Consider the following 13,115-nt stretch of genomic DNA (forward strand, 5'->3'; position numbering starts at 1 on the left):
CCAAGTATCAACGAACAATTGAAATTTTCACAAGTCCGGCGAACAGTATTACGGACGATAGTTTCACATTTGCGACCCGTATAATGTCAGTTTGACATACCGCTGTGGTTGAGTTACGATGCATAACTAATCTTGCTTCGTTGACCCCTCTCTTTTATATGCAGAGTCAAGGCTACTGCAGTTCACTTGCAGAAAAATTGTGTTTCTTTCCACATCGATTTCTCAGTAACCTGTAGGCCGATTAACATGATATTTTAATATGATGACATCTAATTAATGAGCTTTATGGTGATGTGCTTTAAATTTTGATATCTCAACTGGTTGCCAAGATATTAAAAATGATCCAGAATATTCCAGGCGAGTCGGTGGCATGTGGCGACTACGTGACAGCCGATGACGTTTACTCTTCCCTCTCACTCACTCTGAGCTTCACATTGTCTCTCTAACCTACATGCTGTGATCAGCTGTTCCAAGCCATGTTATTTCCAATACTTGATAAAAGAATAAGCTATGTCCCAGGAATAAATATGACCTTAGGCATTCCTGGTACAATATTGATATCTAGAATTACAAGTACTTTTTGTCTCTTCTGACAATTCATCCTTTATCAATAAGTACAGTACCATACCTGCCAACTTTTACGGTTTATCCATAAAAGTTATGGAAATTGCAGCATTTTGCGGATGGAGGGTCTCATTTTACGCCTTCGCGGACAAAAATTTTGAAACGTTAGCATTCGAAAAATACCCCACTTCCGTAAAATCGATTGTTTGCGTGGGTCGAAGGCAAGTCCGTGATAGTCGATAACTCATTCCTTGATATGATTGGTACTTATATCCGTGTGATATTTGTCGTCATTGAAACTGAATTTAAAGCTGAAATAAGTCTTTCCATGTGAATCTTAGGTGTCGACAGGCTTTCTTCCGCAAATTCTTTGTTTCACTCTGTTCGCTTGTTGTCACTTGTCTCATGGGTGACAGACGTGCGTAAGATCGGCTCCAAAGTTTCAGTGAATTAGAAGGTGTTATTCTAAAGGGAGCTATATAATAAGTGTTACACGAGTGTGTGATACAGTGTTGAATCAAACCAGCAAGTATCAGTCATTGTAACAATCAGATCACCAATATTAAGTAGTGATTTCTCAGGCAATATGGGCCGTAGCAAGCGCAACACCAGTGACCAGAGCAGTAGTGCCAACCGCAGCAGTGCCAACCCTGTTGAGGAGGCAGTCACCAGGATACTAAACAAAACCATCAGCTCTGGTAAGTTCCTTGAAAAGATAGTAGCCGCCATATCGGAGCGTGTGATAGAACTTGTCATAAAGGAATTAGAAAAATCTCTCCAGTTCAATTCTGAAATTGTGGCAGAATTGAACGCAAAACTCGAAAGCACGGATAAAGAAATCTGTGAGATGACGGAAGACTTTGCTGCAAGATGTGACTCACTGGAACAATACAGTAGAAGAGCTAATGTTAGAAGTTTTGGGGTACAGGAAAGTGTAAGTGAAAATACGAACAAACTTGCGATAAATGTTTTTAGGGAGATAGGTGTGAATGTGAATTTGCAAGACATTGATAGGAGTCACCGAGTCGGACCTAAATCTCCAGGGAAACCTCGGCCAATCATTGTCAAATTCACATCATATCGAACAAGGCAGGAAGTGTTTCGCAATAAGCGAAAATTGAAAGGTACCCCAGTAACTATTCGCGAGGATCTAACCTCCACCAGGTTGTCAATTCATAAGGCAGCTATTCTCCGCTTTAATCAGAGCAATTGTTGGACCTCGAGTGGAGACATCATTATTAAGAAACCAGATGGCAGCAAAATTAGAATTAACCGGCTGAGTGACATTTCTAAGGACAGTGACAGCAGTTAAATGAAACAATTCACTGAACTGAGTGCACCGAACTGAGTGTTTATATTCCTAGATTAGTCCATATTTATTTCTCTCAAGATCGTTAAATTTTTTCTTAGAATAGTTTAGTGAATTATCATTTATTTTTGTTTAGCTTAGTTAAAATTTCTTTTTGCAACTATTTATCTATATATTTTACTAAATAATTGCATTTACTTTCTTATTTCGTTATGATTAATTTAATAACTTTCAATTTTAAATACTTTTAATTTTTATTTTATTAATTTAGACACAACACCCTTAATTTAATCGCGCTTTAAAATAATAGGTAATTCTAGGCACAGTTGACTATATTCCTGCACCTCACTACTTCAATTAACGTTAAATTCCTCCTAGCTCTTTGTGTTTATCTGTACATTTTGTTAACTTTCATCGTTCCAAGTTGGCAAGAGTTACAAGTAACAAAACAAATTCCTCTGACGTCACTAGTCGAAACAGCCACCGTATGTCGCCTCAGACCAGCTACCCTCTCCCGTCCTTCCGCTGTCCCCACTCCCCTCACCCTCTAGCGCAAACCTTGACCAATGTACCGCTAGTATCCTCAAGACTTTCGTCTCGCAACATCCCAGAGCCCTGCACGTCTGTCATATAAATGCGCAAAGTATATTAGCAGCCAACCGAATGGACGAGATTGCTGAAATATTCACTCCACCTGTTTTCCATGTCCTGCTAGTGTCTGAGTCATGGTTAACAGACAATAGCCAGTCTTCTTTGTGTCATCTTGAAGGCTACTCGCTTCTGAGAAATGACCGCACTCACAAACGCGGTGGAGGGGTATGTGGCTATTTCCTAACTAGCCTCAAACCTAAACTGGTCGGTCATTCACCAGGCAGGTATGAGAGAAAACCGGAATACATGCTCATAGAAATAACAACGAACGGGATTAAAGCGCTTGTAGGAGTAGTTTACAAACCTCCGAATACAGGTCACTTAGAGGATTTTGAAGCTGACTTGACAATAATTATGGGAGATTTCAATACGGATTTAACTGACGCAACTTCTTCCGAATCCACACGACTCAGAACATTGTTTCAAGCCTTTAATATGGAAATCTTACCTCTCTCTCCGACTCACCATACATCTCATTCCCACACACTATTAGATCTTATAGTTACCAGCAACTCAGACAGAGTCCTCAATGTTGGTCAAACATCCGTACCTGGTATATCTGCACATGACGCAATATACATCTCGTATAACCTCCGGCCACCGAAACCTTCCCAGAAATTTATCACCTATTGACCATTGAAAAATATAAATAAAGATAGGCTCTTAGAGGACACAGGCAAAATACCCTGGCATGACATAACGAACTATAACAATCTAGATGACAAAATTGACTTCTTTAATAGCAAAGTAACGGAACTATTTGACAAGCCTGCCCCAAAGCGGCGAGCGAGAATATCGAAAGGACCCTCCCCGTGGTTAAATGACAAAATTCGACAACTTATGAAACAAAGAGACTGCGCTCACAGACAGTACAAAAATGACCCTACCGTACAAAACTTTGACGAATATAGGAAGTTATGAAATAAGACAACACAACAAATACGAAATGCTAAATTGCGACACGCTTACAGTTTAATTACGCCTGACGGTAGAACAGCGACGACATTTTGGAAATCTATTAATAAGCTTGGACTTACGAAGAAGAAGAAGAAGAAGACCAGAGAAGAAATTACAGTACCTCTCGAGACTCTCAACGAGTACTTTACTGCTAACTGCTCCGCAGTACGACATGACGACAAACTATCGGACATTTGGTTCACGCACTCGAGAGACTTATGAATTATTATGGTACACACCCTACACCTGACAGAGAGAAATTCTATTTCAGTCACGTGACGCCCCTCCAAGTCAGAAAAGCAGTCCTCAGAATAAGCACGAAAGCAAAAGGAATTGATGACATAGGGACTGAAATGGTCAAACTAATTCTTGATTTTATATTACCAACCTTAACTCATATAATCAATTTCTCTCTTCTATACTCCACATATCCAACTCTCTGGAAGAAGGCTATTGTGCTACCTCTTCCGAAAAGTAAAACGCCTTCGAACGAGGGAGACTATCGTCCAATCTGTATTTTATCAGCTTTATCTAAAATCTTAGAATATGTAGTTCATACACAAATGTCTGAGTACCTTCGAACGCACAATCTCCTTAATCCTCTCCAGTCCGGTTTCCGACAAGGACATAATACAACTACAGCCTTACTTAAAGTGACTGAGGATGTTAGACAAACAATAGACAGAGGACGATTCACAGTTCGGGTACTACTAGATTACAGTAAAGCTTTCGACAGTGTAGACATTGACATTTTACTTGTAAAACTGAAGGCTCTACATTTTTTTTCAGAGTACGATTGCTTGGATGCATTCTTATCTCCACGGACGTCAACAATGTGTGAAAGGTAATAATGGAATCGTTTCCTCGTGGCGCCACGTGAAGAGAGGAGTCCCTCAAGGCTCTGTACTTGGTCCTCTTCTTTTCACACTCTTTGTGAATGACATATCATCCAATTTAAGACACTGCAAATACCATATGTACGCTGACGATCTTCAACTCTACACCGACTCTACAGCACGAGACCTCCAGGAAAATATCAACTTACTAAATATTGACTTACGGTCTGTTAGTGATTTGTCTGCTGAGCACGGCCTGAAATTGAACCCTACAAAGTCGCAAGTAATCCTTCTTGGCCATCAAAGTCAAATAACAAGTATAACTAAACGTCCGTTGCCAGGAGTAATCCTGCAGGATGTTCCAATTTCTTTTGTATCACAAGTGAAGAATCTCGGTGTTATCATGGACGAACGCATGACTTGGTCTGCACATGTCTTACATATCTGTCAAAAAGTTTACTCATCTTTACATTCTTTATATAAATATAAACATATATTTTCAATAAAGCTTAAAAAGAGATTAATTGAAGCCCTTGTAATGCCACATTTTGACTATTGTGATGTTGTCTTCAATGACGTCGGCCCGCAATTTTCCCTAAGGCTACAGCGCGCTCAAAATGCGTGTGTGAGATATATATGCAGTTTAAGAAAATATGACCATGTGTCACCATCTTTCCTAAAATTAGAGTGGTGCGACTCCATGTTCGTCGTAACCATCATACTTTGTCTCTCCTCCATCGAGTTCTTACTACATCTTCCCCATCCTACCTTTCTTCACGTTTCCATTACTTCTCAAATGTTCATGACAGACATACAAGGGCTCAAACATCCAACCTGCTCATCATCCCTCACCATCGAACTGCCGCATATAACAGCTCATTCTCGGTGTTTGCCGCACGAGAATGGAATCGTTTACCGGACGACGTCAGAGGAATACCAACTACAGTGTCATTTAAAGGAGTGTTAAGAGGTGCAACAGGATGCGAGTGACCTGTGTATTTCTGGCCTTTCAGTGATTGTGGTACTACAATATCATTACTAGCTATTATTATTATTATTATTATTATTATTATTATTATTATTATTATTATTATTATTATTATTATTATTGCTGTTGTATGTATGTCCTACTGTGGTGGAATTTTATTTCAGTTGTATTTTGATTGTGTTTTAATTGTGTCTTCTAGTATTAACTACTGTAGTATTACTTATGACTTTGATGTTTACTAATTGGTTTAGTGTAAGAGAAGACCCAATGGCCTTAACTACGCCAATAAAGACATTTATTTATTTATTTATTTATTTATTTATTTATTTGATTTTACCCATATTCTTTAACCACGTGAGTGTTGTTCTTTGTTCACGAAGTTGGCGTTCCTTGAATGTTTTGGCCTTTTAAGGTTATGACATATTTTAATGAAGTGTTTGAGTTTTTGTGTTATAACTTCGTGCTAGGCAGTTTCCTGTATTCCTTAAACTAATTACATTCGTTCCACATGTGTTTGTGTTTTTTACCATGTGCATACTCGTTCACGAGGTTGACGTCGTGTTCATCCAATGGTTTAAGACTTTGTGTGCTTTGGCGTGTTTTAATGAAGTGTTTGACTGCCTTGATTGTTTATGTTATAATTTTATGTGGCGTTCAGTGATCCGGGTTTGTTTCGATGTTTCAGTGGATGTTGAGACATTTGTCCTCGGATATTTTCGTAATATATATTCCTATTGTAGGATTCATGAATAAATCCAACGAGAAACACTACTTCCAGATATTTGATTTTCTGTGCATACTAAAATCAAGAAAGGGATAAAAATTTGCCTTTTGCACTGTATGTGCACATGGTGGAAGAAACGATTTAAGTAATCGTGTGAAGTGCATTAAACACGTAAGTTATGTTAAATCGAAGGAAGATAACAAGAAAATCAACACCGTTTTTGCCAAGTCTAGAAACATTGACAGTGATGTAATTGAGGACAGAAAATCTGTTTACTTCCTTTTTTCTTGGAACACAGTGTGCCCTTAAGTGCGGCTGGTGCTTTATTTCAGAATATGTTTCCCATCACCGGAAGTTGCAAAGAAATATAGCTGTGGTCGCACTAAAAAGGCATGCATTGTAAAAAAAAAAAAAAAAAAAATACATCTTCTGAAGTTGCTAAGTGCCTTCAGAAGGGGCCATTTTCTTCGGCAACGGATGGAAGTAAAGATACAAATGCCAAGTTGTATCCTGTTGTTACAATCTATGATATTCTGTGGGAAAAAGTAGTGAGCACTGTGCTGTCCCCACCAGCGTTAGACAGGGACTCAACAGGGCCAAATATAGGTAACCTGATGTTATCATAGCTGAATTCTCATAATGTAGCAATTGAAAATTGTGTGGCTTTCTGCTCCGACAATGCTCCTGTTATAATAGGACACAAAAATGGGGTTTCAGCAGTTTTGAAGGAAGTTCAACCAGGTATTACCATCATAGGTTGCATTTGCCACCTGATTAATCTATTTAAAAAACCCATGGCGCAACAGCCACGAAGGGCCATGGCATACCAAGCGACCGCTGCTCAGCCCGAAGGCCTTCAGATTACAAGGTGTCATGCGGTCAGCACAACGGATCCTCTCGGCTGTTATTCTTTGCTTTCTCGACCGGTGCCGCCATCTCACCGTTTGTGTGTGTAAATCTGTAATTGTAGTGCTAAGTTAATAAATCTTAGAAATAGGACGCTACCAGGTGCTGTACTCAATTTATTCATTTATTTACCCCACCAACACGTGACAATATGAAATTTTAGAATTCTTCTGGAGTTGTAAGTAGACACTGCGCTTGGTGATATGAATGGGTGGAACTCTCAGTTCATAGCGGAACAAATGGGACCTATTAAAATGAGAAAAGGCAGTAAAAAAGCAAAGTACGCGGAAAGAAGAATAGCTAACAACGAAGCAAATGGACACTCGCCTTCTCCGGTAGTATGTGCAGCTTAGCTGGTAGTGTGCAACTGGTGGCGGAAGGAGATAAGTGAGAGGGGAAGAAGGTGAGGGGCGGGCGCATGCGGGTTGGGCAGAGTGGGAATATAAGGCGAAGCTGAAGGGTGTGGGAGAAAGGTTAATTGTTTCGGAAAAGTACCTTTAATTAAAATTAGGATCGAATTCTGGTTAGCTGAATTATTGTTTCTGAGAAAAGTGATAAATAAATCGAAAAGGATGTTGGGTTTCTCTGAGATTTCATTAAGATTGTAATTGGCTTTAAAATATTGGTCTACGTGTATGTAGTAATTTTCCATTATGTTGAGTAAAGGACCCTTATTTGCTAATTCAAGAATGTCCATATTTTGTTCAATATTGGTGAAATTATGGTTATAATCTTGCATGTGTTGGCCGATAGCTGAAAACTTCTTATATTTTATTGCGTTAGTGTGCTCGTGGTATCTTATATTGAAATTTCTTCCGGTCTGCCCAAAGTACAAAATGTTGCAGGTATTGCATTTGATACTATAAACTCCTGATTTTAAAAAACTGCTGATCTTGTTGATATGTGACGTATTGTGTAAAATGTTCATGTTCTTACCGTTGGTTTTGAAAGCTATTTTAACGCCTTGTTTCTTAAAAATAATATTTGTCTTTTAAATATAATTGTTGAACGTGAAGGTGGAAAATGTTAGAGTTTTAGTTATTTCTTTTTTGAGAGCAGTTTTAGTATGATGTATGTGTTTATTGATTATCCTTTCTATAAAATGATTGCTGAAACCGTTGGATTTTGCAATTCTGCGGATTGTGTTTAGTTCATTCTTTACATCCTTCTTGGTCATAAGGTATGCTGAAAGGTCGATGAACGAGGTTATTGTATTTAGCTCATTTGTGGGACTGGGGGTGCATTGAATCTTGGTGAATAGTGGAAGCTGTTTGAGTAGGTTTCTTGAATATTTTATAACTTAAAGAATCTGAGTGTCTAGTGATTGTTAAATCTAGAAAGTTTATTTTTTGATCTAATTCAGTTTCAAGTGTGAATTTGATATGAAGATCAATATTGTTGAGTCTTAGGAGGGTGGTGCAAGCGTTGATTGATTTTTCGTCCCTAATTACGAATACATTGTCAACATACCTGGCCCAGAAGAGAATGTTATCAAATTTATTGTCAATTTTGTTGTATTCGAGGAAATCTAGGTATATTTTTGCCAAGATGCCTGAGGCTGGCAATCCCATTGTTAAACCGTCCTGCTAGTATATGACATTGTCAAAAGTGAAAAGTTATTGTTTACAACTACATTTAATACTGTAATGAAATCTTGTATCTCTAGTTTGCTCAAGTGACTTTTTGTTTAACTTGTTTTCAATTATCGGAATTAATTTTGATACTTGTATGCTTGGGTACATATTTACAATATCGAAAGAGTGAATAGAGTAATCAGGTTGCATATTGAACTTGCTTAGTTTTTCTACTAGCTTTGATGTGTTTTTAATAGACTTTTTAGATAAAAATTGATAGTTTTTCTCAAGAAACTTGGGATGAATTGTGACGTTTTGTATAAGGGACTTGGTCTATAGTTGATGATTGGGAGAATGGGAATGCTGGCCTTGTGTATTTTGGGGAGAGCTTTAGAAGTGGGGAGACCTGGGTTCATATTTATGAGTTTAGATTTTTCCTGTTCAGTAAATAAAAATGAAGTGTTCTTAAGAGTTTGTTTAAGAAGTCTTTGAACTTTTTGGGTGGGGTCTTTTTTTATTATAGAAAAGTAGCTATCTGTGAAAAAGTTTTTTGTTTTATTGATATATTCTTTTTTATCCATAATCACTGTTGCATTGCCTTTGTCGGCGTTGGTTACTATAAGTTCGTTGTCTTTGATTTTATTTTTGAGGGTGTAAATGAGCTTTTGTTCAGCTATTATTTCCCTATTTTTGAAATTATTCGTGGGGTTGGTTAAATTGGAGAGGTGGTTGTTCGGTTTCCTTTTAACATCAGTTCTAACTTCATTTTGTGTTTCTTCTGGCAGTTTGCTGATGGCTAACTCTGATTCTGTAATCATAGTAGTGGCTATGTGGAGAATGTTCAAATTAGGCCACTTGTGTTTGGGTCCTTTGGCTAAAGTTGAGTGTTCATATTCACTTAAGGGTGTGTTTGATAGATTTACGACAGGTGCTTGAAACTGCTTACAATCGTCCATGTTTCCGTTAAAGTTTCTAGTTTGATTGTTGTGAAGTTTGGAGTTTCTTAACCTGTTAATTTTTTTCTCCAAATTTGATTGTTTCCTTCTTAGTTCGTAGAATTATTTATTTTCTACTTGGTGATAGAAAAGTGTTCATTGTGCATTTGAAAGTAGTTTAGTCGCTGCGAGGTGAGCGTCATATAATTTATGATTTTAAAAAGATTTCTTCCTATATAAGAATCTAATTTCGTCCCTTAACCATATTTTGTTGGTTTTGTTTTTAGTTTTGATGGTTTGGGGTGAGATGCAATGTTTCCTTTTTTTGCTTTTAAGAAAATTAGGTGTCAAGTCTAGCAATATACATTGTGTTAGCCAAATTACGGAAAGACATCAATTTCCTATCTTTAATTTAAGGCCTAGATATTGAAAGGCTTTCTGTTTTGGCTGGTAAGCTACATCATCAAGGGTTATGAATTTCATGTTGTTCCGTATTGAACTGAGATTACATATAAATTATAAACGTAAAAGTTTTCCACCCGTTCAGTACATAGTTTTATTTACACTGCCTGTATTTACATTACATGCGACTAGTTTCAACCCTACTTGGGGTCATCATCAGCCATGTATAAACAATATGCAATATTTGACAAAATCCTAAAACTCGTTTCCAATGAGCAGTAAGAACAGTATGAGACAAATATATAATTAAAACTATGATGTGTGGTTGAATTAGGCGAAGTGCTATGTTGCTAACAATGTTGCATATGAAACTAAAATATTATGTGTGACAATAGGTGAGTAATATATAATACAAGCACACAAATAAGTTAAAAAGTCTGGGTATAGAAGTACACATGAGCTGCTCTATGTTGTGCACTGTTTAAACAGTCAATCCTGCAGTCATATCAACATAGCTTGGTTACTAAATATACCAAGTATCAAAATTTCTGCTTAAGCTGATACAGTATATAATCAACTCCTCACAGATTCTTCTAGAGGAAATCATGTACACATTTGTTACTCAAACATTTGTGCATACAAGTGTCACGTTATATTGTGTTCAGTCTTAATACCATAACTATTGGTCCACAACCGTAATGTATTGCCAGGACCTACTGAATTCTATCTGAAACACCATGTGTCTATAAAAAATTTGACTCAAGTTGATCCACAACATAGAGCAGCTCATTTGTACTTCTATACCCAGACTTTTTAACGTATTTGTGTACTTGTAATATATATTGCTCACCTATTGTCACACGTAATATTTCACTTTCATATGAAACCTTTTTAGCACCATAGCACTTCGCCTCATTCAACCACACATCATAGTGTCAATTATATATTTGTTTCATACTGTTCTCCTCATTAGAAACATGTTTTAGGATTTCGTCAAATATTGTGTATTGTTTAAATATGGCTGATGATGACCCCGAGTAGGGTTGAAACTAGTTCCATGGAATGCAAATACACGCAGTGTAAATAAAACTATGAATTGAATAGGTGGAAAACTTTTATGTTTATAATTTATATGTAAGCTGGAGTATGTCAAAAATCGTTAGATTTTTGACGTGCGTGAGTTTTACTGATAGCCCTTTTGAAAAGTTGGCAGGTATGCAGTACGTTTTGAATCTCAAATTCATGTTGAATTTATTAAGGTACAGTACCCTGTGTTTATGATTGTACTACTATTCCTTTCAATAACTGGAAAACAGAAGGAAAGAATTGATATTGTGATATACAGTAGAACTTCGCTAATTCAAACGTGAACGGTCCAGATAAACAATTTTAATGAATCAAAATCTCACACCGTACTTACTTGAATCTCGAATTCAGAACTATCCCTACGTTTTTAGTGGTTCCTCAAGTTGCAGTGATAATACAATATGGTGAAACTGTAAGAGATCATAAAGCTGTTCATGGCATTTTATCATAAACAAAACATTTAAAAATTTAAGAAAATACACGACACCACAATCTTCATTAATCCTTCACAACTTGTTAAAATTCTTGTAATTTTGCTTCGTAAAAATATATATATTTGTGTGATAAGTGCAAACTCCCAGAGTTAATTTCTTTATTGAAACAGATAATCACTTCCAAAGCCTGGCAGTTGCCACTTAGTTCATCTGCAATTAACGATGGATATTTTATCAATTTTTCTCATGCTCCCTCCATCTTCCATGAATTCAGTAGCCAGTGGAATTTCTCATTTCATCTGCTGACAGCTGTCTTCACATGAAGATCTGGGTTTAACCCTAATGGATGGACAACCCTAATTACCAAAACTCAAAGTCCGCTGCCTATAAGAGACTATTCAAGGAACATACCATCAGGTGGCCAAGAGCTTTAAACATTCCTTAACTTAGCAATAACTACAATTCTGTTTGCAGCACCAGGATGATTCTACATCTCTTCCACATGTTTAACATTGTGTTCTGTAGGAATTTCAACGGATCACAAGAAAAGCTTGAAATATTTATGAATTCAAATTTTTTTCATTTGTATTTACGAAGTTCTAATGTATAAATACTACTGACATTTAATATGTTATTAAATGTTTGAATACATGGATTCTTAAGACATTATGCATTAGATTATACTTTAGATTATTTCTTTAAATTTGTTCCTTCTGCATCTTTGTTATTATTGAAGTTCATAAAATTTCATCAAAATGGACATTTAGAATATTTTAAAAGGACGCTGGCAACCCTAAAATGTTGATCTTTAAAACTTAATCTTTAGTGGAATTCGAGAGAATGCAAGAATTATTCCATTTTATATTGTTTTTAGTGTTATCATTATATTGTACACTTACAAAATGATCACTCAAATCAAGAGCAAGGAGGAGTTGCTGTCCGATACAGTTTCCATTACTTCCTTGCTTTGGCTTCATGCTGTTGGTATGAAACTACTGTAATAGAAAAAGGAAAATGTAATATTTATCCATATTGACTAGTTATATTAATGTGTTGCTATAATAGATTTCTGAGGGAATACTATAATGCATTCAAAAAGTTCATTGACTGTGCTGCTAATGCTTTCCAAGCTACATAAACGTGCAGACTACTAGTCTTTACTTCTTTCTTTTCAGAACTTGCTAGTTAAAGGATTTTGTTTTAAATTTCGTTGAACTTCCTGTTTGGCTCATTACTTTTCCAGTCAAGTACATTATTATTAATGTGACCTTTTCTTGGTTCTCTTTGTCGCACTTTCGCACTGAATGGGTATTGTCAAGACTAAACTGTAGCCAGCCTTACAGTTCAGGAAGGGCATTGGGCAACCTAATTTTCTTTTGTTTTTCTTTGCTATTTTCCATTACATCGCACTGATACAGATAGGTTTTATGGGGACGATGGGATAGGAGAGGCCTAGGAATGAGAAGGAAGCAGCCGTGGCCTTAATTAAGGTACAGCCCCAGCATTTGCCTGGTGTGAAAGTGGGAAACCACGGAAAACCATCTTCAGGGCTGCCAGCAGTGGGATTCGAACTCACTATCTCCCGGATGCAAGCTCAAGCTGCGCGCTCCTAACCGCACGGCGAACTCGTCCGGTAACCTACTTTTCAGAAGGTGCATCAACATATTCACTTGAACCATAATAAGAAATTTGTACAGTCTCAAAATAGACACACATCTATTGACATATCATTTTTTGGAATAACAAGGT

At 36.9% G+C, this 13,115-nt stretch overlaps 1 protein-coding gene across 11 annotated transcripts in view; it reads left to right on the plus strand.

Moving 5' to 3' along the window:
* Positions 1–13,115, plus strand: part of LOC136864113 (uncharacterized) — a 929,406-nt gene that overhangs the window by 450,623 nt on the left and 465,668 nt on the right. The window contains exon 11 of one of the 11 annotated variants that reach the window (XM_067140701.2): positions 4,271–5,254. The exons of the other annotated variants lie outside the window; for them this stretch is intronic. Within the exon in view, the coding sequence (XP_066996802.2) occupies positions 4,271–4,329 (59 nt within the window). The 3' untranslated portion in view covers positions 4,330–5,254. Of the gene's footprint in view, positions 1–4,270; positions 5,255–13,115 lie in introns of those variants that run through there. 11 annotated transcript variants of the gene reach the window in all.

The sequence above is a fragment of the Anabrus simplex genome, chromosome 2, assembly GCF_040414725.1.
Source record: "Anabrus simplex isolate iqAnaSimp1 chromosome 2, ASM4041472v1, whole genome shotgun sequence".
Classification (NCBI taxonomy): domain Eukaryota; kingdom Metazoa; phylum Arthropoda; class Insecta; order Orthoptera; family Tettigoniidae; genus Anabrus; species Anabrus simplex.